The sequence below is a fragment of the Strix uralensis genome, chromosome 1 (assembly GCF_047716275.1).
Source record: "Strix uralensis isolate ZFMK-TIS-50842 chromosome 1, bStrUra1, whole genome shotgun sequence".
Lineage (NCBI taxonomy): Eukaryota > Metazoa > Chordata > Aves > Strigiformes > Strigidae > Strix > Strix uralensis.
In genome coordinates this window covers 33,504,242-33,531,271 of record NC_133972.1, presented here as the reverse complement: position 1 = coordinate 33,531,271, position 27,030 = coordinate 33,504,242, and the positions used below count along the sequence as shown (strand labels likewise).

Below are 27,030 nucleotides of genomic sequence, written 5' to 3'. Positions count from 1 at the left end.
AAAGGAGAGGGGGAGCGAGATCAGAGCAGGCTTTGGGATGAAAGGAGGTTATCTCATTTTCATAAGGAAGATGGCTCAAATACCTGCTTTGACCTCTTGTGTCAGAGCATGAATTTCAATGAAGAGATAAATGGTGACATCTCACCCGTTAGCCAGTTTTTGAGGATCAGGTTGTGTTATATTAAATCGTGCTTGGAAATCTCTGGTTAATACATTTAGAGAAACAGCTCTCAGGAACATCTACCTCCCTTCCTTCCTCCTTAAAACAGTAATGAATCCAAATTGCTAATAAAACATAAGAGCTCAAAGATGTTGTACACAGACCATGTTTCTGGGCTGGGTATTTTTTCAATGTCAGTTTTCCCACAGCTGTTAAAATGTTACAGTCATTAAGGTATCAAAACTGTCTAGCCAAGAAGAGAGGCTTTTCTTTCTTTAGGCTCTTGAATTGTTTGAATATTTTGTTTAGAAGGGCTCCATTCTTTGTTTCTTTCTGTGGAGAAAGTAAAGCTTGTAATCTGTCTGTACTGTAAATCTCAGTTAAGAGCCATTCATTGAAGAATAAACTATGCCTTCTCCTGTGAGGCTATTTTTCTAACAAATCTGATTATGTGTCTGCCAACTAACAAAGGCAATTAGCAGATACATGTCGTCCTATCTACATTTTGAAACTGTTTTCCTAAATCATAAGAAAAATGCATTTTAAGGTTTATGAGAAATTTAATTTACTGACATTCAGGGTTTTTTCTGCTTTGACAAAGGTTGCCAAGCAAAACCTGAAGGGCTGTATTGTAGTTCTGCATTACAAAAGGAATTGTTGAAGGGATCAGGAATATTCTGAAGTATTTATGTTTACTGCAGGAAATTAGGTCCTTTTCTCATGAGCATGGGGACCAATCAAAGGACCAAGGATGGCTTCCCTTCTGCAGCCTCAGATCCCTGTACTCGGCATCCTGACCAAAAAGCATGTTTTTTCTGAGGGCCACATGCCAGTACTGCTCTGGCTGTGTTAAACCTTTCTTCTTCTTACATTTATATGCTGCCTGTTCATCATTTTCCTGTGTGACAACGATCTACCCACATGGCCTTCCCTAAAAAATAATTTGGCAAAACCTTTTTTCCCCCAGATCATCTGAGTTACTGAGCAGCTTTGTACTTTTTTGCCTTTGTTCAAAAGAGAAAAAAAAATACCAAAACAAACAGGGAAAGGAAGGGAAGTTTCAAGGTGTTTAAACCGGACTTTATCAATGTATTCTCTGGGATTATGTTCATCCTTAGCTATTTTAATGCAGGGTACGAGAGGCCCCATCAGCTAAAAGGGTTATCATTTAATACCAGCACCATAACTTATACTCCAGGGGGGAGACCCCAACTGCCCTGAACTCAGCACCTAAACAGATACCCAATTGATGAAGAAGCCTCCAGCAAAAGTTGGTTGACGTTGATTGTTTGTTGAGGTCATACTTACGCTTCAGGGAATGTCTTCCTTTTTCCCTTTTCCCCCATTTTCCCCCTTTTTGTCTTTAAATAAAAAATGATCTGACAGTTCCCCAAGCATTAGTAGATTCTTCATCGTCCATGGCATTGCTTATTGCCTCGGATGTGAAACTCAGCTCTTTTCTGACTTTTTGAGGAAAGAATGGTGGAAAGCTCTGGCAATATCTATATAAAAGAGCAAGATCACAGGATTCATTTTGCATAAAGTTTTTAAGAATGTGTAATTTTTGCTGTCATCCCCCTAAAACCATGGCAGTTTTTTAAGGCTATCAAATGTGTTGTGTTTTAGGCTTTTTTTTAGGTGGAGTGGAATTATTATTATTTTAAACTTAATATAAATAGGAAGAAATCTGTAATGCCAAAGCTATAAATCTTTTGCTTTCATAAAAATTATGGAATCATTGAGCTATATGGCTGGAGGGGACTTCAAGTGTTCATCCAATCCTCTGCCCAAAGTAGGATTAAGTAACATCTACATCATTTCTGACAGAAATATCTCTAATGTGTTTTTGACAACCTCCAGAAATGCAGAGCACACATCCTGCTGCTGTGCTTAACTGTATTCACTTTGAGACAAGTTTTTCTTTCAGTCTAACCTGAACCCTTCTTGATGCAAAAATAAAAGTCCCTTTTATTTTTTGTTCTACTCAGTATAGATAGGGAAAAAGATATTACATCTTCTTTCCATCTTCAGCAACCTCTTGTGTATTTGAAAATGTATTATGTCCACCGTCTGTCTGGTCTTCTGTAGACTGACCAGCTTGCTCTGTCTGTCCTTAGTCCTCTTCTAGACTTCAAAGTGTTTCTCTAGCTGTCCAAAGCATTCTCTCTGGCTGACCCACCTTTACCTAGAAACAGTACCTAAAAGTGGATGTGGTACTTCAGGTGGGACCTACTGATGCAAAGGAAAGGATTCACACACATATGTTTAAAAAAGTGGGTAGAAGGTAAAAAATTCGCTCGATTGGTGACAACCAAGAAGCCCAGCAGCACTTACAGATGGTTTCCATTTGAAACAAAACGTTTGCAACTGAAAAAGCTAGAAATAATTTCTTTCAACTCCTCCAAACTAAAGGGGCTCTGCAGAGAAAGGACTGCTCAGCAGCAACAACTTCTTTGCTTTTAATTGCAGAATCCATAGCATCACTCATAAATCATGACAGTGTCACAAATAACCAGTCTCAGCTGAGGGATCCTGCCTGAGATCCCATTTGGTTAATTGTGGTGCACCTACCAAGGGTTCCCTTGGAATCGTTGGTTCAATGGCTGACGCCGGGGGAAGTGTGCCACCTACTGAATCACCAGCTCTGCTTCCTGAAGCACCCTGGGATTTCCTTGGAGGGTTCCCAAATGCACTTGGCCAAGACCAACCCTGTTTAGCTTATGAGAGCAGACCAGATCACAGCCTGAGGCTGTTATGGCTGCTATCCATATTATTCATTGGGGATGTTTAGTCATGTATCTCTACGAAGGGAGACCATATTGCATTAAATGTGTCAAGTTAGTTCTGCGTATATTGTTTGTAAATTGCTTTGTGACCCTTTCTGCGTGGAAAGAACTGCATATGTATAAAATATTAAGACTTAATGGAATGTATATAACATGTATGGATGTATTCAGGTAATTTGTATAATAACCTTTCATGTTATAGCTATATGATTGAAAATGTAATAAAACAGACTGGGGAGGCAACCTCTTTTTAAGTTCTGCTGGTTTAGTACTGAATTACTCTGATTTCACTGTTGAAAGTCTGGCTTTGATACTTAAATATTGGTAAATGTTCACCAACATGGTTGTTTAACTGTAGTAAGTACTAGGATCAACACTATCCAGCTAACATTAATTGGAATACAATTCCACTTAACTGCAATAAATTCTTAATGATATTTTATTATTAATAAATTTACAAATGGTAGATGGCTTTGCATAACACACCTCATATTCTCATTCTAGGTAAGACACCCGCCTCCAGTAGGTAGGTTACAACAGTATTGTGTACGCCTCCCAGTATTAGGTGGGATTATAATCTGAAGAGATTGGTTGCTTCTATATTGTATAAAGTATTTAATCCCCCTGTTTAATTTTTGTAGGGGGATAAGATCTAGGCAAAACAGACATTGGTAGCTGAGTATCCTCACTATACGCTGGACTAGTATAGTTGGTCTGGTTTCAAAAGCACAAATAAACCTCAAACCACCACAAACTGGCATGCTTTATACCTCTGTACAAATTACTAAACCTGACTTTCTTTTTTTTTTTTTTTTCTTTTGAAAGTACTAATATATACCTGGGATCTTTTTCTCTATGAATGTTCTCTGATCCTGGCATTAATACCCCTTATGACTTCCTGGTCTGAAGTCTTTGCATCATTGTACCCCTGCTTTGAATGTATACAGCAGGAATTGAAAATAAAAAAGCATTAAAGAACTGCTGGCACCTTGTGGTAAATGTTTGAAAAACATTTTTAGCAACAGTTTAGCCTGTAAAAGATATGAATTCTGAATTTTCTTAGTCATTAAGACTATTCTGATGAAAAAATGATCCTTATTATTTTATTCTGTTTACATCCCTTCTATGACCCTTCAGTCCCATTTTCTACCTGCTGCCTACAATGTTCCCTGGCACATACTAAAACCATGTTTTTTAAAGCAGTTTGTAAAGGTACAGTGGGCCTGGCTATTGCCAAATTAGATAATTTTGTTTGCAAGACTACTGGATGAGAGGCAAGACTACTGAGCAAGAGCAGATTTGTATGCAGGAAAGAAAGCTTAGATCAATGGTGATATGTTTAGGCAGAGAAGATAACTCAGATGGTTCCTTGTGCTAGTTTTTCTGCTTATTAGCTCAATGTTGACAGGCAATATGAAGGACATTATTTGGGTGGGATTTGAAAAAAGAAGAACAGTTGTTTGGTGAACTGAGTTGGGAGTTTTTCCTCAGGAAAAAGAAGAATGAGACTTCAAGGGGATGGTATTTTTATTGCAGGGGAAGAGATGGGGTGGAAGGGAGCAGAAGGACTAGGGAGGTCACAGATGTAGCCTGAAGTAGGCTGAGTAAGTGAGAACAGGAAGAATAAAATTGGTATCGTGGACTAGGAGAGCCAACCGATTAGATCAAATATAAGTGTGAAGAAGACAAAACAGAAAGCTCTTATATGAAAACATTTCTTGTGAACAAGCTGAGCTGAGTTCCAGACTGTATATCAGCCTGTCTCTCATCTGTGTGTCTTTCTAAATTCACTAGCACTCTGCACTTTACAGACCTTTTTCTTAGTCCCTATAAATTTTTTATGGAAGCCAGGTTAGCTGAAATGAAAAATAGAGTTGTTTTTCTTAGGTGCATGATTTAAAGCTTAGCAAGTAAACTCATGGAAAACATAATTGGCCTAAACAAAACAGAACTTTGAAGGGCTTCACCAAGTAAAATCTAATTTTTATCAATGCACTCTAAAGCATTTTTTTAGTGGACTGTTTTCATGGCAAAGTTCAACTCTTAGTTCCCAGGGTTTCTGACTGTACAACTGACTCTTTACACTTTTCACTGTCCTTGTAAAAGACAGACAAAATGGTTTAAGGAAATATTTTTTAAAATATTCATTATCTGGCAAAGACTAGGCCTGTGGTATTTCAGCCTAAAAAGGGAAAGTTTTGGAAGGTTTTAAAAGTATCTAAAAAAGGGAGATAGAATGAAAATGAAGATGCAGCTTTAAACATAAGCTTTAATGTTATTCATCCTGCAATATTCCTTTAAGTCAGCTTTATCATTTTACATAGTCACATATAATATATGTATAATGCTTTCTATATGATAATATCTTTTATCTAAATGTCTGTGAAATATATGCCCCTATATATGTGTGTTATGAGCACATCAGCGAGGCAGGTGAAATCACATCAGTCACATCCCAGAATTAATTCTGGGTTTGCTTTGTGTTTACCTGATGAGCTCCTGTTTGACTAAATATCTTTAAGAGTAGTTGCAAGTATTTAATACCTTTTTGTTTGAGCACTCTGAAAATGCTGACCAACTAAGGAATCAGATGCAACTGAATGGATATTTCATGAATTGGCCTTCAAAATATAGAGGATCAAGAATCATATGAGGTGTCCTGGGTAAGAGTTAGATAATGACTGTGATGGCTGTCCATCCTTACGTCTCTTTAGGCTGGAAACACAGAATAGCCAACATGGACAACCAAAGCAAAATTAAAGCACAGCAAAGTGAAAACATATTAACCGACCAATAAAAATAATAACATTCATGATAATCAAGCCACCCGACTGTAGCTTGCGCTCTGAACCTTGCCAAATTTGGGGCTGCTGGCAGGCCACCAAGAATAGCAAATACAACAGACAAGGGCCCCTCATCTGAGAAAGCCTTGCTTCAGTCCCCGGAGAGCTTTGCCCTACAAACTGACAGCAAGAGCATCCCAGCCGGTCTGAGCAGACAGTATGGAATTACAGCATGAGATTGCTGTGAAGGGAGATTAAGCTAAACTTGCATTTTGTGTGAACTGAGATTAAATGAAGGGACCCAGTTGTTATTTAGTAAAAACAGTTTCCTAGGTTACCTTGGAGTAATTTTTACTGTGTTGGTATGATGTAATCAGCTGGTTTAACGTTTAGAGCTAGTAAAACATGTGTGTATAAATTTTTTTTAAAAAGGATGTGCCTAATCACTTTCATTTTGCACTCACTTAGCTCAGTATTAATAGTTTGCATTGGCTGAGGATTTACAAACAGGCTTAGGAGTGTAACGGTCTAGATTTCTACATCTGATGGCCTGAAAGTTAGAGGGAGTGAAGAGTTTTGTCAGACTCCTAGATCTTTCCTCCCACACATGCTGGCCACCAGATAAATCATGTGTTTGAGTTTATAGTGGAGTCGGTGCTGGATGTTAAGCAACACCCAGAAGTTAAGTTCTTGAAATAATTTCCTGTGAAAGCAACAGTAGACAGATTTGTAATCATAGATCACGGCATTAATCAAGTAAACAAACCATCCATTTTTTGCTGTGGCATTCCTGAAATCCCTTTTAGGAACACCGAAAATTCTACATAATGATACTGCCTAATAACGAGTGTAACCGGAGCAGAACGGCATGCAGTGACATAGGGGGCTTCTCAGGTCTGTGGGGCACAGATGCAAAATTCCTCTGATAAAAATGCTGAGAGTCAGCAGACATCTGAAAAGTTGCTTAAATATTTCAGTAGCATTAATGCTACTTATCCCCACTGTAATTAAAACATTTCTCCTCTTCAAAAGTTTCCAAAAGGTTGCTTATCCACCTCTGTCAGCTAAGAGAAATTTTAGGCAGGGCTGGGAGTGATCAGTAAATAAGGATAAACTTTGTCCTGCACTGTTATTCATGCTGACAAATCCTCACTCAGTAAAAGCTGCTGACAGCTGCGGACTGCTCAACAACTAGAGCTAATGTGGGGGAATCTGCTCTAGGAAATAGGGCAGGTAGGTTTCATTCAGCATGCTTAAAAATGGGGTTTGCTGGAGGGGAAAGAACAGGGTGGTGTTGAAAAGGGAAGTGTGAGGTTGGAGGAGGCTGCTTGTGGAGCTACACAATGTTCATTCAGTAGAGTCCTGATTTTGCTTAGCATTTTCATTAATGACGGTAATGCAAGTATAACAAGTACTGCTGGTGACGCAGGGTTTGGAGATGTTGGCAATACAGAGAAGGACCTGGATATCATACAAAAAAGAGAAGAAAAAGAAAAACCAACCCCCCCCCCCAAAAAAAAAAACCTGGATGAGCTTTGAGTACTGAAGTAATGGCAATGGAATGAAATTCAGTATTAAAAAATGCGAGGCTGTGCCTGGGGGGACTAATAAAAATTTCTAGAAGAAGAAGCTGGGAGCTCATCATCTGGAAATGGCTATGCAGGAGGAGGGCTCATGGATAGTGCTAAGTGGTCATGGAGTGGCAGCAAGCTTCTGTGGCGGTCTGCTCACTTCCTAGGTACCAGTACTCTTAACGATGCATCAGGAAGATGGCTTTGCAGAGGCATTGGGAGGTATTAGACTGGCATGGTGAACTGATCTGGAACTAACTTTTAATACTGATGAAAACATGCTAGGGAAGGTGGGGGGAGGTTGGTTACGAAGGGTCTTGAAGACAGTAACTTCAGGAGGAAAGACTTAGCTGATTAAGGGATACACAGAGAGAGTTGGTATGTTTAACACAAAGGGTTGGGAAAAAGGTCTTTGCAGCAGGAGTCTGGACAGATATGAAAGAGGTAAAATTGCATTGGTAAAAGCCAGAGAAAGCGATGTTGCAACTATTGACGTGCAGGGTGGTGAGACATATGTTCCAGTTATGAAGCAATTACAAGAATATATAAGCCCTGAAGTGGTTTCAAGCTGAATTCAGATTGGCATCTCCATGCAGAATAATTAACACACAAAAGCTTGAACATGGGGGATGAAGACAGTAGAAAATTTCTAATTCCTAAGAAATTAAGTTCATGCTACTTGGAGAAAAAAAAAAGGGAAAGTTTTGAGGAGACAAGAGAGAAACAGTAAAGGCTCAGGGTTTAGGAGGTTAAAAACTGAAGGGACACATCCCAGTTAAGTGGGGAAACTGATCTAGGCGCTGCTTCTTTTGTATCAAAACTATTCAGCTATATTCACAGAAGTGTCCACTTAGAGGGAATCTTGGGCTGTAAGTGAACTCTGCAGGTTCTCAGATGGGTTAGTCATCATTGTTTTAACCTGTTTATCCTGTTTCCATAATAAATCTTTTTTTTTTTTTTTTTTAAATTCAAACAACTTAAAAGTCTAGTTTGTTGGGGTTTTTAAAATTGAGCCGACTGGGGTTCATTTTTCAACAGAAAATTAATCGTCTATCCTTATGTGAAAAGTCACCGGGGATGCCAGCATGCCAGTTCGGTTTTTCCGGTACAGAATTTACAGCATGGGCTGCAAGACAAGTACAACCATTTGGTTTTGTACAGTGACAGGAATAGGCTACCATTAGAGGGTATCGAAGCAGACGACGGCTCCACGTGTAAATCTAGTAGGCACAGTTTCTGTGGAATATGTACTTACCCACTGGGTATTTCAGTATGCATGCATGTTTTGTAGCTAAATTTTTTTATTCTGGAGTTTGGGTTTTTTATGCAAGAGTGGAAAAGCTGTATGTTTTGATTCACAGAAACTGATGTTAAAAGTAAAGCAGCATCCTGCACCACAGAATGTGGAAGTGAAGTTAGAAATAATTTCTCTTTCATTTACCATTACAGTAAAATTGGTGGTGCAATTCTGACGTCAGTAAAATGCAGATGTTTTCCTTTCAGAGTCCTAAAAGGATTTGTGTGAGTGTCTGTGAGAGATCTGTTTGTTTTTAATATGTTTAGAGATAATAGATAGCCATACTTTTCCAGAAGAGAAGCACTGGAGGACTAAACATAGTATGTAAATCCTAAAAACATAAGTGGGTGCAGATGGATCTTGCCTGATTTCAGAAAGGATCTCTCAGATAATGAATCTGTGACTGAAGAAGTTACTATGAAGGAAACTGAACTAGGATTTCCTGTTTAACTCCCATTAAAAAAAAAAAAAAAAGGAAAAAGAGAATAGTTTTCCTGTTTTAAAATAAAATGTCTAATCATGTAATAGCTTTATGTTTTCAATAATAGAGTTTTAATTCTTATGGCTGCCTTGTTACACTGGAAACTTTACATTACATTATGTTTCAATGGGAGTCACTGCAAATAGAGAATTGCAGGCTGGCCCTTAGTTGTGGACGCATCTCAGTCTGTGCTGCAGACTTTGGTTTTTAAGGACATTGAAAAATTCTAATCTGTACTAAAAGAGGCTGTAGTTTAGGTGTCATAATGCTGGATGTAAATTAAATTCAGATCTTTGGATAGAGCCAAGCTAAAAATGGTACCACTTGAATCATGAATTCTCATCATCCTGATAGCAATTGAATGGTGTAAACACTGTGCCGGAGGATGAGCCAGGACCAGCAGGATTACTTGGCTACCCATAATTCATGGAACTTCAAAGCTTAAATCAGTTTGTCCAGCAAGAGTCCAGCAAACATTTCCTAGTGGTTGGTTATTGCTGTTCATTTTCATGGAGGAAATGTTGTACTATTGGCTAGCAAAAGAGGACGTATATTTAAAAGCAAGTTATCTTGTGTATGTTTTTATCATATAGCACCACAAATCTGTGCTGCTGTAATGAGGGTGATCTGAGTCCCAGCACTCTCCCTTTTCAGTTGGAACTGAGTTCCAGATCTTTGCCATTTTTAAAAAAAAAAATTTATTACAATATTAATTATTGTTATCATGCTGAAAAATAAAGATGAGGGCTACCAAAATGCATGAAGAAGACAGTTTAGGAAAAGACTAAAATTTGTTTTAGTGCTAATCTGTACTATTATTCAGTGCTTACCATACTGTGCTTCACAGCACATACTTAATTACAGCATATGAGTTTGCTTTTTTAATCCAGATTTTGCAATTTCAGCTTACTTTTCTGTCTGTTAGAAGCATAATGGGGAAAGAACGTCAGAACCAGATCCTTTTTCCTGTTACAAGAGTTGAGATGTGACTATATGTGATACAAGTTTTAAAGTGAGTTTAAGATAAAGCCTGTAGAGTTTCACACTAAAGATTAAGATATCTGAGATCTGGGGTCAAAATATTTAGGGTACAGGGATGGCAAAGCTTCTTCAAGCAACTCTAAAAATAGCAGTGGCTCCACTTTTCAACCAGCACATTCTAATTATCCATTAGACTAATTAGAATCACACTGGGGGAAGGGAACCTCCTGTTCATTATGCATGAGCATTAAAGATTACATGGCATTTTTAAAATAATTGCAGCTGTTTACTGCTGTCCTTAGTCAACATCTTCCCTCTGCACTCCTGTGCCGTTTGCTGGCTGGCTGCCATCTCCCATGTCAAGGGTGATTGCATTGCATGACTTTATGGCTGGCCTGCAAGGTGCTTTGGGATCTTTAAGGGTGAAAGGTTCTACTAAAATGTAAAGCATTATTTATTATTTTGCATAAATTGCTACATTATTTGTCTTAGGTATTTGTGGTTTACAGCTGTAATAAAATAGCTGGCTACTCAGACTAGATGACTCAGTGATACCTAATTGGATACAGAACTCTTCACTTCCAGGTCAGCCGCTCATCACTGGCCCACGGCTATTTGGCGAGTATATAATAAGTAGGCAATTCCATTTCCTAGTGGTTGAGTGTCCGCAGCACAAAATACGTGATCCCAAGTGGCATTAACATGCTTAGGACTGTTGCTGGGAAAGGATTTCTTATGCTGAGATTGTTCTTGAAGATTTGGGTTAAGATTCATTGCCAGAATGTTGTGGGGAAGTCTACTGGCCATCATGCCCATTGCACATCTCTGTCTCCAGAGCTGTTGGACCCAAACTTTTGCTAGTTGTTCTTCCTTAAATATTTTCAGTAGGGTGTTTCTAATTTAGCAGCACACTAGCGCATATGTGTGAGAGAGGGAGATCTTTGTTCCAGGATTCATTTAGATTTAATCCAATCTAGTTTCTTACAGTGCTTATGTTCAAGAAATCTGGGGCAGTTCTCACAAAGGATATTTCCAGATATTCTATTTCATAACAATTTGAAGAGCTCATAGAAAAAACATCTCTACCTCTGATATAGCACAATGCTGAGCACTTTGATCTGAGTCTCCTTAGAGGAGAATGGCTTTTTCCAAAGCACCCAGGTGCCCTGGGAACATGCGTCCTGTTATCTTATGAGCAACTTGAAAAATTCACTCTTGACCCTGCCTTACTTTAGTTCTGCTGAAATTGATGGACCTATACATTCTCATGTCCTTGCTAGTGAGAACTCGCCTGCTCAGACCTCACAGTCTCCCTGTGCAGGCACTTGTGCAGACAGTTCCTCTGTCCACTACAAAAACATGGGACACCCAAGTTGAACAGAACACTGAATAACACCACATGGGTTTGCAGTGGTCTGTAACTGAAAAGGTTCACTGGAAGCAATTTGCAAAGAAATCCTTAGGAAACCACCTGGATGGTTATTTTAAATTAAAAAAGGAAGAGATGCCACTTTAAAAAAATAATTTTTAATACTAGGTTTAAGGTTCCATACATGTGATAGTCATTAAAGCTTATTTAACCCTGAAATTATCTGGCCTCTTTAATTCCACAGGGACTGTAAGGCTCTTGGGTTAGAAATGAAAAATAATGTCAGAATGAAAATGAGACTTTCCTGAATGTAGGACCATTATTACAGAATATTTTCTTAATCAAGCCTCTTTAAGAGCCAAGTAGCGGAGAAAAAAATAATCAGGCTATACTGCTTTCATCAACAGGGTCTTTGCCGATGCTTTGGGCCACTGATCGAAATAGGCAGAAGTCAGTCTTCCAGTCAAAAGGCTGGTATGAAAGTATGTGATACACTCACCTAAAATGCATGTAGAACTGATGATTTGTCCATCCGCAATCTCAACTCTAGTACACCCAGTTCCTTGTTACAATACGCTTTTGAGATAATCCCAGTGCGCTCTGACATTTGGGCTCTCGAAATTCAGAGCTTTCTGGTTGTTCAGACTGGAAACTTTCAGCAGGAACAGTGATTTTTGTCAAGTTTCTGTTACACCAAACATCTGTGGTGTGCCCCACCACCCTTTCCCCAAGGATGAAACATGCTGCAGGGAGGGTGTTGCAAGCATTCCTGAACTAGACAGCTAAGCTGGAGTCATAACTGTGCTGGCCAGGGCGCTACTTTGAAGAAGGCTCCCATTAGAATTAAAACATCCCACAACTCTCATCACAACAGCCCTATTCTTGAGCATGGCTGAACATGGAAATTTAAGGATGGGGGTGGAGTGGGGGGAGAAAGAAAAGACAGACAAGTAAACAGATAAAGAGGGAGCTCTTGCATGCAAGTGGAATTTCCTCTGAGCACAGGACATTCTTTATCATTAACTGGTCTGTCACAGGAAGGAAAATGGGAAAACAGTGTTTCCTGTTAGGGGGAAGAAAAAATCAATAGGCCTTGGAAATACCTGCCTGGAAAGAACCTTTTGTATGCCCACCAGCAAGTACAAATAAGTTTTTAACTCCTTTGGATCATGAGCTCTGTTTTAAAGCAGTTTGCTTCTTGAAATGGGACTTGAGTGTAAACACATCATTTAAAAATGACCGGCAGTTCAGGCTGTTTGGATCTTTCTTGTTCGTTTCTGAAAATGCTCTAACTCCTGAAAATACCTTCTGTAAGACAAAGGCTGTTTTCAAGGCAGTTTAATTCTTCTGAGTTTGTGTCTATGAAGGTAATAATAATTAAAAGGGCCATTTGCCATACAAATGCAGTTGCTCCTGTAATATTTTGATTAAGACGCTCACAGATGGACAATGTGTCAGCTCTTGCTTCTGGTAAACAAAGTTTTCTTTTGGAAAGAGCACAGTTGCCAGACAAGTGCTTGAACCTCCGGAGGACAATGAACTATGCTGCAGCTCCTGCATCATCTTTTCGGTTGCATTTTGATCTGAATACAACAGGGTGGTGGAAGGTGGGTCTTTCAGAAGAGTGAGAAGAGGCTGGTTCACTGACAAAGGCTGCAGGAATGGATGCATATCCTTGGGTAATTGTTTTTTCTTTGGTGGCAGCTTCCTTCCTTCCAAAGGTGGGCCTGGGGATTTCAGTTTGTGCCTCAGATGTAGCTACCTTCCCCATCCGTTTGAAGCTGTTCCGAGCCAGGGATCTGTCCTGGGCCCATGACAAAGTTTATAGCAATTCCAGTGAGTGGATGAACAGAAGCTCTGTAATCCAGCAGTGTAAATGTAAGAGGACAAAATAAAAAGAAGGAGGGAGAGAAGATGACCTCTTAGACATGCACAGAAAAAGGGTTAGAAGTCATAATTTTTTAAATGGAGAGGGAAAAGTGGGCTGAGCTTAAAATGAAACTATCAGCAAGGCTAGAATTAAAAGAAAGCTTTAGGAATGATCTAACTTTTATTTTATTACATTACAGAAGACAAAAAATCAATAGCTGGTAATTCAGACATAAATGAGTTATACAGGCCATTGACACAATGGACCAAACTTTATAACAACCACATCTGATGCTGTCAAGCCACAGGCTTCAGTGGCGCCAGTAATAATTATGGCTGATCACCTCTAATTCAGAGCTGCCTTGCTTGATAAAGGTGTCACTCTGAGTGGCTGCAGCATCAATATCAATTGAGGATGTCATCCAGCAGGTCAGCCTTCTGCAGAGAACTCTGTTTTTTTAATTAAATAGGATAAACCCTTGGTTTTCTCCTCATTCTGTCTGTAAAAATCATATATACCTTAAACAAAAACAATCTGAATTCATGACTGAAACTACTTTAGTTCAAGACTAAACCATGACTGAAGCGAACAGTGTTGATCCATAGAAATATATTCTAAAGATAATTTATAACCATAAGAATATCCTCAGCAGGAGAGACTTTGGTACTTTACAATAATCTTTGTGCATCACTGCTTTGATCAATTAATGAATCCACCCCCCAAAAAAACTGTTTGGTGAAATGCTGCTAGGCAATAGAAATTGCTTTTCCATAAACCCACATCATTATAAGGAAGAAAAGAAAACACCTTGACTTTGATGTTTTCCAATTGTTTTCTGAATTTTGGGGGTAGGTGTGTCCATTAACTGCTGGAAAACTGAATTTCACTTCAGTGAAACACGGAGTGAGTGACTTTGTAAAATAGTTATTGATCTATAAAGAGTCACTTTTAAATACCTCTCCAGGTTTTCAGGTGCCATTAATGCTTACATCTCTGCAGTCTGACATTGAAACTGTTAGGCTTTGGATTGCTGAGGGATGGCATGTGTGCTTAGACGTTTTCACGTCTTACTATTATTGCTTAGGCTTTGCATTCTTTGTGGAGCAGCAGTTTTGTACCGTGTTGACTACAATTAATTGTGAGTGATGAACAGTGAAAAAACCCTCGGTGGGGGATCCCGGGAGGTATTTCAGCCACGGTCACTGTAGCATTTAATATCAGGAGGACTTAGAAACTGCAATACGATGCAGCAAAGAGCTTTGCACCACAATAGCTTATGCTTGTGCACATGAAAAATTATTACAAGTTCCATTTAGAAACATTCTCCGTCCTTAAAAAAATCACGAATATCAGACTTGGGAGATAAAACACCAGGAGGCCATTGTTTTAAACAGAGGGTAGGCAATAGCAGCAGCACCACAGTGTAAGTCCATAAGCTTGCAGTGCTGTACGGCTTGGGGCTTTTCTGGTACTTCGTAAGTAAAGGAGAAGGAAAGTGCCTTGCACCTGTGTGTTTGCAGGCGCACCAGAGAAACAGCCCCGTAGTTATCGTTCAAAAACGCGGGGCTCGATTCCAGCCCTGCGCAGCTAAGGCAGAGAAATCCCAGCCTAACGCAAAACCTGTAAAGCAGCGCTACTCATTCCTCTCCCCAGACTCCCCCAAACACGCTGGGTCCGCGTCAGGGCTTCTCCACTGCCCTCCTTGTCTCTGGCTCGATCTCCTCCTTTCCCAATGGCCGGAGAATCCCGAAGCCCGGTCCATGCGGGTTGGTGTGCAGCATCTTCTGAGCGGCCCCCGTCAATCATGTCAGCCCCGTCGCTGGGTTTCCCTGCGATCCGATCCGGCGGGCAGCTGCGCAGGCCCTTCCGAGGCGGCACTGTTTCTTTCTCTGTTTACTCGTTTCCAATGGCAATTGCACCACCGAGTCTCAGTACGTCTGGAACTTGGCCTGGGGCTGTTTTGGTTACATTGAAGTTTTTGCTTCAGCTCTGCCAGATTTAAATGGTGACTTCACCAGCACTGAGCTAAAAAGGAGAAAAGGGGAGGAGGGCGGTAGTGTAGCGAGCGGGAGTGAGCAGGGAGAGGGCCAGAGCATTACATCATCATTTGGACAGGAATCAAATGGGAAGGATATGACTCACTCGGGCTAGTTAAGCTTTGGCTCAAGTTCTACATACACTCATTCCAGGGCTCTCATGTTCTGCACCTCAGCAGGGAATTCAGGCTCAGTGATGTCCATGAGGTTTGTTTTTAATTTTCTTTTCCTTTTCTGATTTCTATATACTTCCCCCCCCCTCCCCTCCCCCCCCCCCCCCCCCCCCCCCGCCTTCCTCCTCCTCTTCTCCTCCCCTCCCTGGTCCCCCTTTCCCACTCTCTCTCCCACTTCGACAGAGTTTGTTTTCTGGTGCGTGTAACCTCGACTCTTAGCAGCAGAAGCTGCTTTTTCGACCAAACCAAACCCAAACAAGGAGCACAGCAAACTTGAGAGAAGTTTGGTGGTTTGTTGTTCCTCCCCCCCTGCCCCATCATTGTGTTGCTCCTAATCGGAGGAGACAGGGAGAGAGTTAAAATGCAGGAACCAATCGCTTGGACGGTGATGTAATGCTGGAACTGCAGGGTTGTTAAGTAATGTGAGAGGAAGGGGGTCAGGGTTGCAAAGCATTTACCTGCTGTCAAGGGGCTTTAAGTTTATTATCAATTGCAGTGACTGTAACTGGCTTCAGACTGCACTCTCTAATTATTCACAGACTCTCCTTTTTTATCTTTTATTATTAAAAGTAAAACTATATTACAGTATTTTAAAAAATGTGATATTATCACAGCTGCAAATTATTTTCCACCAGGGTTTTTGATATTTTTTAAATGGCTTGAAACTGGGTGTCTCTTTCACAAAAAGTCTGGAGAGAGCAAAAAGAAAGAAAGGCAAAGACAAAAAGGGGTGGTTCTTCGGATTGTAGCTGGTGAATTTGAAACTGTACGAAGAGAGCAGTTCAGCCTCTGCCTAGCAGAGTGAGTAAAAGCTCCTACTGTTGGAACTCTGCTGTAGAAAATAAAGCATTTAAGGGAGGTAGTTTGCAGAGCTCACCCTGAGGAACGTTTCATCCCTAATGCTTGTCAGCAGCATCCTGATCCTTAGCTTGCCCTGGGCTTGTTGCTTGTTCGATGGACTGCTCTCTTGCCGTTGCTGGGACCGCTGAGCACAGCAGATCCCCTCCTGTCATGGTTCTGCTCTCCAGAACTACCCAGGAGTTGGGGCATCTGCACATGTGGATCTCCTTTGTGGGACAGAGCACTGTGCTTGTCTTACTAAATCTGTCTGTCTCTCTACAAACCTTTTAGTCTTTTTTCCATGTAGCTAACAGCCTCTAGGTCTAGGTGGGAGGGAGAAAAGGTACCTCTTCCCCAAGTTCACAATGAGTACATTACCCTTAGGGTGGGCCACACAGAGTTTAACACTGACTGAGCCTCTGCTCAGGCATTGCTTGTGTTTAGATGTGGGATGAATGTGAGATACCAGGTGTGTGTTGGTGTCCTCAGGATACCTGTTCTGCTCGGAGGAGCTCTGCATCAGGTTTGTGTCAAGAGCTGTCTGCTCTTAAGATACTGCTCTCAGAAGTGACCCCTTCAGAGAATTTCTGTCTCAGAGGGAAGCACTGTATTGGTGTTCACTAGATCAGCAGTGGACCACAGATTTGCTTGGCTAACTAAAGATAGCCTTAAACACACTCTTGAGGGTTTGGTGATTTTTTTTTACAACCTATATTGGGGCCTGACTCAGCAAAATACCAAACCGTTGTTCTGCAGTGATGGCAAAACCTCCCCGTCTCCGTCTGAACAAGACAAGAGCCCCTGACCAGCTCCTGCCTTCCCTTCCCTCTGGTAGCCCTCTGCAAAGGTGTCTTATGTGTGGCTGTTACGTACCTGCACTTCACTCACAGATTTTTCCTAAATGCCCTGATTTCCAAGCTCCTCAGTCAACTGCTCAAGCACAAACAATTGCTCACGTGCCAAACTTTTATCATTTGAGAGCCTAATGTAAGGCCGCACCCGGCTCTGGCCCATGTTGCAGTGCAGATATACCATATGGATTAGATTGCGCAGTGCTCTGTTGAGGATGTGTGGGTTGTGGAGGGAGCTATGCTGCTGCAGGAGTTCCCGTAGGATTTCTGACTCATATTTTCTCCTAGAAATGTTGGGAAGTGCAGCTCCACGGACCATCAGAGTAAAGCAGAGTAGATTCTTCCCTTTGCCTGCCTGCTTCAGATGCTGGGGTGGACTTCTCTTCACTCTTTCCCTTCCTGCCTTTTCTGGCTGGAGAGTTTGTGCGGGAAAAGTCCGTCAGTGTTGTCCTAGGATAGCGTCTAGCCATGTTGGCAAGATACTGACTGGGCAGAGGATGACAGACTGGCATGCTTCATCTTTGCCTCTGCAGAAATGCATCCTTGCTATTTCTCTTAAAAAAGCACATAGAAAATACACTGTCCAGTGTGGCCTGGAAGTCTTTGTGCATTGGGTCGCATTTCACAGGGGATCGGAGTCTCACTTGTCTTGTACTAGCTATTAACATTTCACCTGGCCAGGAGGGCAGCAAAGGAGAACATTTGGGTACTTTAGCCTGATGACCGTGCCTTGTGCTTGTGACTTTCACAAAGGAACTTCATCTTCTCCATCCTGCTGATTCGTGCTCGGTGAAGTTAGGTAGAGGGTGTAAAGATGTAAATCCTTCTTGCCTTCCAGAAGTGCATTCCAACTCTAAGTTACAATGTACTTCTGCTACTTAACTGATTTCAACACAGCACCACAGAAAAAAACAGTTTTAAAGGCTCCTTTCAAAAAGTTGCAGTTGTCAATTCTATATGCATGCACACGTGTGTGTGTGTATGTGAAACAAAGCATATAATTAATAACTGTCCTGACGAGAGCTGGACACCTCTGGTTGTGCTTCACAGGTGCTTTTGAAATGTATATTCATCTTGGACAGCAAAAAAATGAAAGTAGCTGCCCTTTTTGGATTCCTCCAGTGCTAGCTGCCCATCCTGCGTAACCTTGGAGCCAGTGTGCAGGTATACCTGTGGACTTGCAGCTCCATAGTCAGAGGTCAACATCGCTGACAGTCAGCCTCAACACATTTGAGGCCAAGGCTTCTGGCAACAGGATTTTCTTACTGAAGGATGATATCTTTATGGACCTAATTTTTAAACAGCAGCCAAGAGAAACATTAACAGCACTCTGAAAATGAGCATCAGAAGATACATTCAGAAGCACATGTAACCTGTCAAACAAACCAGAGGCCAAACACACCAGAGCTGGGAAGTGATGTTTGCACTGGAGAGCCGACTGTCCACAGTCGGCCTGTGAAGAAAGGCAATCTGCTCAGAGCAGAGCCCGGCTGGAAGACTCCCAGTAAATTTTCCCCACAAAGATCCCAAGTAACATTTCTGCCTGCATTGTTGAATGTGTGCATTGGCAGAATATCTGCTCTATAAGCTGTGTGATTTTAAGCCATAATTTGGTGCTTCTTAGCTGGTCTCTGCATGCACGAAAGAATTGGCTCTGCAGTTGCGGTACAAAAGCAAGAGGTAAAAATCTGAGAGCTTATTTTTATTTCACTGAATGTGATCTCTCTGCCCCCGTATTCTTCAGTTTTCCTAGTTCTACAGTGAGACTATTTCCCTTAAACATTTTTGTAAGACTTGGCTGATATTTGTGACATCCAATGAAGTTTTCAGAGTTGGCGTGGTGAGTGCTGGGGTCAGAGCAGGCCAGGTGTTGGGCAGAGGTTGTGTCAGGGCTGGTCTCATGTCATGTTTTGGACATGGGGGGTACGAAGACCAAGTTGTCTCCTGCACTTGGGTGAGGGTGCTGGGGCAGGAGCGGGCCTCCTCCGCCCCTCCCTCTCTCTCTCTGCTCGCCTTCCCACCCTTCTTTTGTTCATCCTGCACATGCCTGGGCTGCGTTCAGACCAAACTGTTGAGATCAGCTTTGCCGAAAATTATACTTCAGATCAAAATGTGAGTTAGGTTCCTCCAGTGTGAAGTGAATGTTGGGTCTTTCTCTGCAGCTATAGATAAACCAGATATGAAGGTAATTACATCTCATTCCTATCTGACTCTCTTATTTGCCATAATCTCTTTTAATCCCTTTGATACTCATCATAATAATGTTAATCTTAATGAACTCATTTGGTATTAATGCGGATGTGATTTGTAAGTTCAGAGCAGGCTTGCCATCCTTGTTTAGCATTCATTAATATCCACTTAACTGTGTTTATGCTCTCTTTCTCCTGCAAAGGGACTTGCATATCTCTGTCTTCCACCTAGCTGATGTGGCAGTTCCCATAGCGGAACTCTCTTTCTACACTCACGTTTTTATTTCCTTTCTATTCCTCTTCCTACTTACATGATCCCAGAGAAGAGAGCTGATGGAAACTCTGCATTCATGTGCTAGTGGCTTTCTGTACCCCATCGCTTACTCATTTCTTCCACTTTCGACATCAAAATTGAAGGAACCCTTGTCCTCTTGCTTCTCACTCACATGGCATTCCTTCTTAGATTGTTTCAGAGAGATTACCTTACTATAGCCCTCGTTTTATTGTCTCAGAGGGTGAACAAGTAGGAGACACAACCCCTAATCTTGGCAAAGAGACAAATTATTTGTTGCTTACTACCGTACTCTCCCCAAGTGCTCTGTTTATGGGTGGGGTACCTTGCCCAAACAGTTTCCGATGTGACCAGCCAATTCTAATGAGGGAGGACTACGTTTGTGTGTTGAACCTGATCCAAAGCTTATTGCAGTGAATGGGAGTGCTGCCTTGATGGGCCCTGGATAAAATCTGTAAAACTATCCTCTTTTCATTCCTTTGAGCACCCATGTATTTTTCAACATCTCTAGCTCTGGGACGTGCCCTCCTGAAAAACTACTTCTTCAGCCACAATGACCCCAGAGACTGATGAACCTTGGATCTGTATTAACAGGTGATTTCCTCTCTACGTGGGTGCTTGTGTTTGTTTTTAAATGTGGCATGGAATTTCTGTGTTGCAGTGCTTGCCATCTTCCCTTTCCACTTCCTCCAAACACATTTTTAAGGCCCTGATTGTCAAATAACATGAATTATTTTTCAGTCCCAGTGACACACATTTTGCTTTTTAGGGCTTTTGGATCCTGACAGAGCCAGGAAAGTATCGTTTACTTAACAGAACACTGTTTATTCCATCCCCACTTCCATTCTTTATTTTATGTCCTGATGTTTCCTTGTAGCATCAGGTTCCTATGTTAAAATGAATAACTGTACTGAACACATCTAACTTTTACTTTACTGAAAGGTTTCTGCACATTATAATAAAACCAGCAAACTGCCTTGGTAAAAACTACTACTCAAGAGTGAGAATTGTCTCTCAGATCAGCACAAGCTGTATTTGTGTGGTGGTCTTTATTTTAACTTAATATCTTTCATTCAGGAGCATCACAGGATGTTTTGCAAATTGCAGTCATTAGTCAAACATATTAAAGCTTTTTATGAGTATGAATACAAGATGTATTCATATAAATAACAAGATGGAGGGTTTTACTGCAGATATCTACAGCTCTTGTGCTGCTCCATGACCATAAAGAATACGGGCAATGTGGTTCAAATGGGTGCTATTTTCTGGAGATCGATAAATCTGTGCCCATTAGCAGCAGCAGCAAAATAATAGTAATAAAAGTTTGTTATGCTTTCTCTACATTTCAACTAGTTATCACAAGCCCTGTCAAAAATAATACCGGTAGAATATTTCACCACACTGGAAAAGCCCATCAGCACCAGTAATTTTATATGTCAGTTTTAACTCAGTTTTTTCCAGTCTGAGTCTTAAAAACCAGAACAGAAAAAACATACGAGAGTAGATCTTCCCTTGACCTCAGTTTAAGGGCACTCAGTATCATGTTAAAAAAGTTCCAGTACTGTTCTTTGTTGTCATTTGGTTTCCAGATCGAAGTGAACTTTTCTTTCACTGCAGCTAAGGATGTGAGCTGTATTTTTCTTGTACTGTCATGCACAGGACTGCAGGAATTCTCACTGCTCTGAATACTTTTTAGTTTTCTGACATACTTTGAATAAGTGAGTTTCTTTTGTAAATTCATGTAGAAATAAGATTGGCTGAAAAATCAAAATAAAGACGAAATTAAGGTTCAGTTTATGGTTTGCATGAGCCAACAGATTCCTTGCCACTGGAATCCAGTGTGACAAGTATCTCTTGTGGCCACTGGTATGAAACAGGGATGTGCTGCACAAAGTGCAGATTAGCACAGAAATCTCTGTATGCATGCGTGTGTATATAGTGTCGTGTGTCACACCCCCACACACCCACCCACCCCAATATATTTGAGGCTGTAAGGCAAAATTAACTTCTGTTATTCCTAAGGAATCCTATTGAAAGAATTTATCACATGAATAAGATTCCAAGTTGCATGACTTAAGGCAGTGATGTAGGTATATACATTTGGATGACAGTTTCTTTGTTTTTGAAATTGAAACTGTATTAGCACCCATCAGCTGTACCTCCCATTTCAAGTTTTTTCAGAATGAGAATTCAAATCTTGGGAAAAAATTTAAACAACAGTTAAAGGGGGAGTTGCTGTGCATCACTTAAGTGTTTTGTTTGGCTTTTTATTGGCTAATCTTGTGCAGTATGGAACTTTTTCCATTCAGAGCAAAACCTGATGCAACTACTGCAATTCAGTAGATACTGTAATATGTTGAATGAACAAACAATGTGTAGCAAATTCCCTTTTAGTAATTGATTTAGCCATTTTTTAGTTTAGTTTAAACTGTTTTGACAAGACTTTGTAGTGCCCTATGAAAGAGCTGCAACATACGTCAGGAAAAGTACAAAACCTACCAGCAACATTTATAAAAATATAATGAGAAAATAAACGAATATTACAGAAAAAAAAAAAAGCATATAGTTGGAAAGGCGTGGATTTATAAAGATATATTTAGAAAAGTGAAATGTGGTTGATTGAAAAGTTTCCAACAAGGTTCAATAATTGCTTTAAACTTTGGTGTCACCTGGTGCCCGGGACAAATTCTTGCCAGCAGCAGTGCTAATATCTCCTTTTTTTCCCCTTAAAGGATAGTTCTTTATCTTGGGGAGACTTGTTTTAAAGAAGCAATGCTTCAGTAAGAGGACTTTTTGGAATGTGGAACTTAATTGAGCTGGATGTAGAAAGGGTATGAGTCTGCTGCTTCCCCACACAGCGCTGAGCACAGGGGCACTGGATTTCAGCAGCACATCTGCATTGGCATGTGCCTCTTGTGCACAGTAATTATCAAATAGGACAAACATTAGATATAATAATTAACTGATTGGCTCAGTGTCAGATATTTGTGTTCGCCCAAACAATCCCCAGAGGACTTAGATCTCTGTTGTGGGGAGAAAAAAAAATCTCTGCACCCAGCCAAAGTCTTGGGCAGTTTAGGGTGAAATCTGTCTGAACTGTTGAATGACTCCAAGCAAATGGGCACCCCAAAGCTGCACACATGTTCCTGGGCGAGCCTGCGAAGACTTATGGCACTGCAGCAGAGGAAGGTGGGTGAGTTGCACAGAGGACAGATGCCATTATGGACATCTTCCCTAGGTTGAAAGGAGAGAGTATCAGGAGAAGCAGAGAGCAGGGGAACTGCGTTTATTTAGCCTAGGAAGAGATGGCTAATGGGGAATCTAATTGCAGCCTTCAGCTACTTATGGGGTAGTTACAGAGGAGACAGAGTCTGCCCCACTTTGCAGCATTAAGACAAAAGACAACAGTTGAAAGTTTCAGCGAGAGAAGTTCCCGTGGGCCCTAAAGAAAGAAAGGCTCCCACAGGAGGAGTGCGGCAGGCACAGCAAGAGGCTGCAGAGAGGTGGTGCAGTCTCGGTTGCTGGCAATTTTCACACTTTGCCGAGGAAAGGCCCACAGCAACCTGCTCAATATTCCATTTGGCCCTGCTTGGAGCAGGAGGTTGGACAAGGTCACCTTCAGAGGTGCCTTCTGACTGAAACTGTTCTCTGGTCCTGCACTGGGCAATGATGGCAGCACTGGCTATCTGTACAGAGGGGGAAGCACAAAGAATTTTGATGAGGAGAAAGCAATAAGAAAAGCAAATGGTGAGATAAGAACATAATGTCATCTAAAGCATATCCTGTGCCTGCTTGTGTCCACCTTGTTTTGAGAAGAATGTATGCATCTCATCTAAGAGGTGGAACTGTGGTCTCTGAATTGCTGCTACTGGAGAGAGAATGAAATAAACTTCAAGGTGCTTCATTTTCTAGATTTCTCCCTATAAATTAACAGTCACCTAAGTTTTAGGAGATGCCTGATAAACACACAAAGATAAAACAGGAATCCTGACAACCAGCCATTTTTAGCTGAATCATAAGCCAAAATGAAGCCAGATATCTTTTCAGTTTATAGACAGCTGTATGAAGTTTTGTTCCCTGCTTGACTAAGCATCTGTATTTTCTGCTTATAGCCAAGAATTGCAAGAGAATTTTAAAATGCTATGAGAAAATCCATCTCTGAGGTGTTTCCAAACCAGTCATCTGTTTAAAGTATCACTTTTTTTTTTTCTTTTTGCAAAAATAGGGGAATTAATCTATAATAAGCAAAACTTCTGGGTCTTCGTGGTAAATTTCCGCATGTTTTGCAAAACTAGGAGACAAGCTTTGTCCATCACTATGTGAGGGATCCATTTGCTAATATCACTGTAAACTCAAAGGTATGTTTTACAGGAGCTTAGCTAGCAAAAGCTGTTCCCACTATAAAAGTAATGGCACTTTAATGCCTTTTTGCAATGAACTCCCTGTATACTTATCCTGTGTTTGTATTTGTCCATTAACTAATGACTATCCAATATGTTGTCACTAATATCACGTGTAAAATTGTGTCTTGCCCTTCTGCATGCTCAGTTATTTTGTTATTGCAAAATTAATAATTTATTATGGAATATAACATAAAGCCAGAGGAACAGTCACTGAACATGAGTTTCACTGACAAAAGCCTGTGCAGTGACGCTGACTCTTATATTCATCTTGAGCTAAAAGGCTTAGAGAAGGATATTGTTCATATTTATGAAGTTTTCAAAAGTGCAGGCCTAGAGCATACAGCCTTGCTCTCACTACTCTGCTGGCACGTTTTTTACTGTCATGCATTCACCTTGTTTGCATCCTCTTTTCTTGTAATAAAGACAAGCTTTGTCCTTTTAAAGTGCTGTGCCTGACACTTCGGTAAATGTCAAAGATTATTTTGTACCACTGTCCAACCAGGAGCAAATCACTGAATCGGGATGTGTGGTAAAAACTTCCTGGCTGGAAGAGCTAATCCCCTTGGAAAACAAAACAAAAAGTCCAATACTTTCCTGTAGAATATACTGTTTTCCCTTTGACTTGAAAACAACGTTCCTACCCAGTTAATTTAATGAATCAGTCTTTAAGTAAGGTAGTTTTGAAAATATCAGTGTTAGTTCTGTTTTTCATTAATACATTGATATTGATGTTCAGGGTTTTTACCTAGCTGTTAAAATCAGTTAGGAAAAATCTAGGAGAGAAGATGTAAAAGAGAGGAATGAGTTGGAATATTAGGTTGTTTTTAATAGAACAGGAAATGAAGAAAAACTGACAGATTTAAGGTTACTTTTGTGTCATTGATGTTTTTCTGCAGGTGACCTGTAATGGTAACTAGTTCTGTGTGAAAAACAAATTTGTTGACTTAGTGACTGAAATTCAAAATAGTAATTTAGGTTAACTCAATATGACTTAATTTCTAATTTATACTGTGCAAATAAAAAAGAGCAAAGAAAATGTTTAAGTTTACAAGAATATTAACTTTTTAAAATGAGCTAGGTAAATTTCCAAATCAATATATAATTTCAAACAGAAACATTTAGAAATGTTAAAAAACTCTGCTTTTCCAAATATCTATTCTTCTCCACTTGTAAGATTTATAAAATATCATTTATTAGTGAATTTAATAATTTTGGTGAACCTGAAAGTACTGCTTTTGGTAAGTTTTCTATTTGACTGGGGAAAAAAACCCCTCCAGCTCTAGCTTTTGAGCTTGGCTGCAATTTTCTGCATAAATCACATCTGTTACAATGCAAGTGAATTCACTGTGATAAAGTACATTTAATTCACCCATAGTCTGTAGATAATTGAAGTCTCTATCTTCATGTAACTTTGGAGTTTGAGTTGGTATCAGAAGCCTCTAGAAAAAGCTTTCTGTCATTTCTAACACAAGCACGGCACTGTTCATGCTACGAAAAGTAAGGGGGTTGGTGCAGAAAAGGCTTTTGCAACTTAATTTTTTCCGGTGTATCTTTGTCCTCACCCAGCGTGGGTTGCAGGGCTGGCAGTGCACTCTGCTAATACTTTCATCATCTCTGCCATCCATAGAACTAGCTATGAGTTACAATGGCTGAAGAAATCTTGCAAGATTTGTAAAACTGAAGAATAATAAAGGAGGGCATGTAGATTCATGTAGCTAGATGCTTGCAGGATTGGAGACTAGATGTCCATATAAGATGACTGAAAAAGCTTGTTTTCTCGCCAGTGACAGGTTAAAAATAACTCTCCACCTTAAGCTGCCTGTAACACCAATTCCAATCTTTCAAGACCTCTGGGAAAGAGCTTCTTTTTGCTTCAGCGGGAACCTTGTGCATAGCAACCTAAAGAGTGGTGCCTGTATTCCCTGGAGTTTCAGTGACTTACCATTTTGTCTGTCTGGGGTTTTGATAATTTGAAATACCAAAGGAAGCTGGAAGGGATTTTGTTGTCACATAGCCCTGAGGACTGGTGGTCAGTAGGGAAGGTGTGACTCGATGCCCAAAATGATAATTGCATTTGAAAATCATATTTCTATTCTGATGGGAAATTTCTCGATTATTTTTTCTTCTGTTTTGTTTAGGGAAGAGTCAGAAGTTAATGAGGAGGCCCATAAAACTCCATTTTAAGGCTGCATTCTTTAAGTCATAAAATGAAGGTCCTTTGGGTGAGATAGAATGTATTAATTATTAAATGCAGCATTCAGGATGGCTTTTTTTTTAATGGACATTTTCCTCAGAAAAGAACACAAATGAAAAATATGTAGTGCTAAGTCTAAGTGGAAGTCTGTCAAAACCTGCCAAATTTACAGGGCTTTTTGTGTTTGGTAAGTAGCAAGGTTCTGGCTGTGATACACTTTCAGTTGGTATCATTTTTATCCAGTAATGTGGAGTTCTCATTTGGTTATTTCTTTTTGCACTGATCCTTGATATGTTGCTTAAAAAAAAAAAGGAGTCTGAGCAGTTGAACCATATGTTTATATCATAGCTCCTAATGTCAAAATTTTAATTGATTTTCCCATATTCGGGGTTAGGAGGGGGCTGTATCATGTTCCACGACGTCATAAAAACAAAAATATTTAAAATATGTTTCAAATAAAATGAGGGGGGAGAAGAAAAAATGCTTAACTTAGAAAAGATGTGGGATTCATTAACAAAGGAAAATACTGGCCACGGACCAACGGCAAGCCAAATGTTTTGCCAGCAGTTTGCAGTTCACAGTCATCATTGCATGTCACTCTGCCTCCTGCACCAGCCCCTCCAACCATATATGCCTCCCTTTTAAAGAGAAACCTGTCTGGTTTGAGTTGAATAAATTAATTTGGGTTTACTTAGTTTAAAAACAAAAATATAGAGGGCCCAATTTTATTTCATTATGCCCGTGGGTAAAGCAG

General features: G+C 40.3%; 1 protein-coding gene across 4 annotated transcripts in view; it reads left to right on the top strand.

The window, feature by feature from the left end:
- Positions 1 to 27,030, top strand: part of CREB5 (cAMP responsive element binding protein 5) — a 262,348-nt gene that overhangs the window by 143,080 nt on the left and 92,238 nt on the right. The window contains exons 1-2 of one of the 4 annotated variants that reach the window (XM_074861966.1): positions 15,522 to 15,541; positions 20,191 to 20,273. The exons of 2 other annotated variants lie outside the window; for them this stretch is intronic. In XM_074861966.1, coding sequence (XP_074718067.1) covers positions 20,233 to 20,273 — 41 coding nt within the window. In that variant the 5' untranslated portion in view covers positions 15,522 to 15,541; positions 20,191 to 20,232. Of the gene's footprint in view, positions 1 to 15,521; positions 15,542 to 20,190; positions 20,274 to 27,030 lie in introns of those variants that run through there. One more of the 4 variants, XM_074861976.1, reaches the window with a different exon arrangement.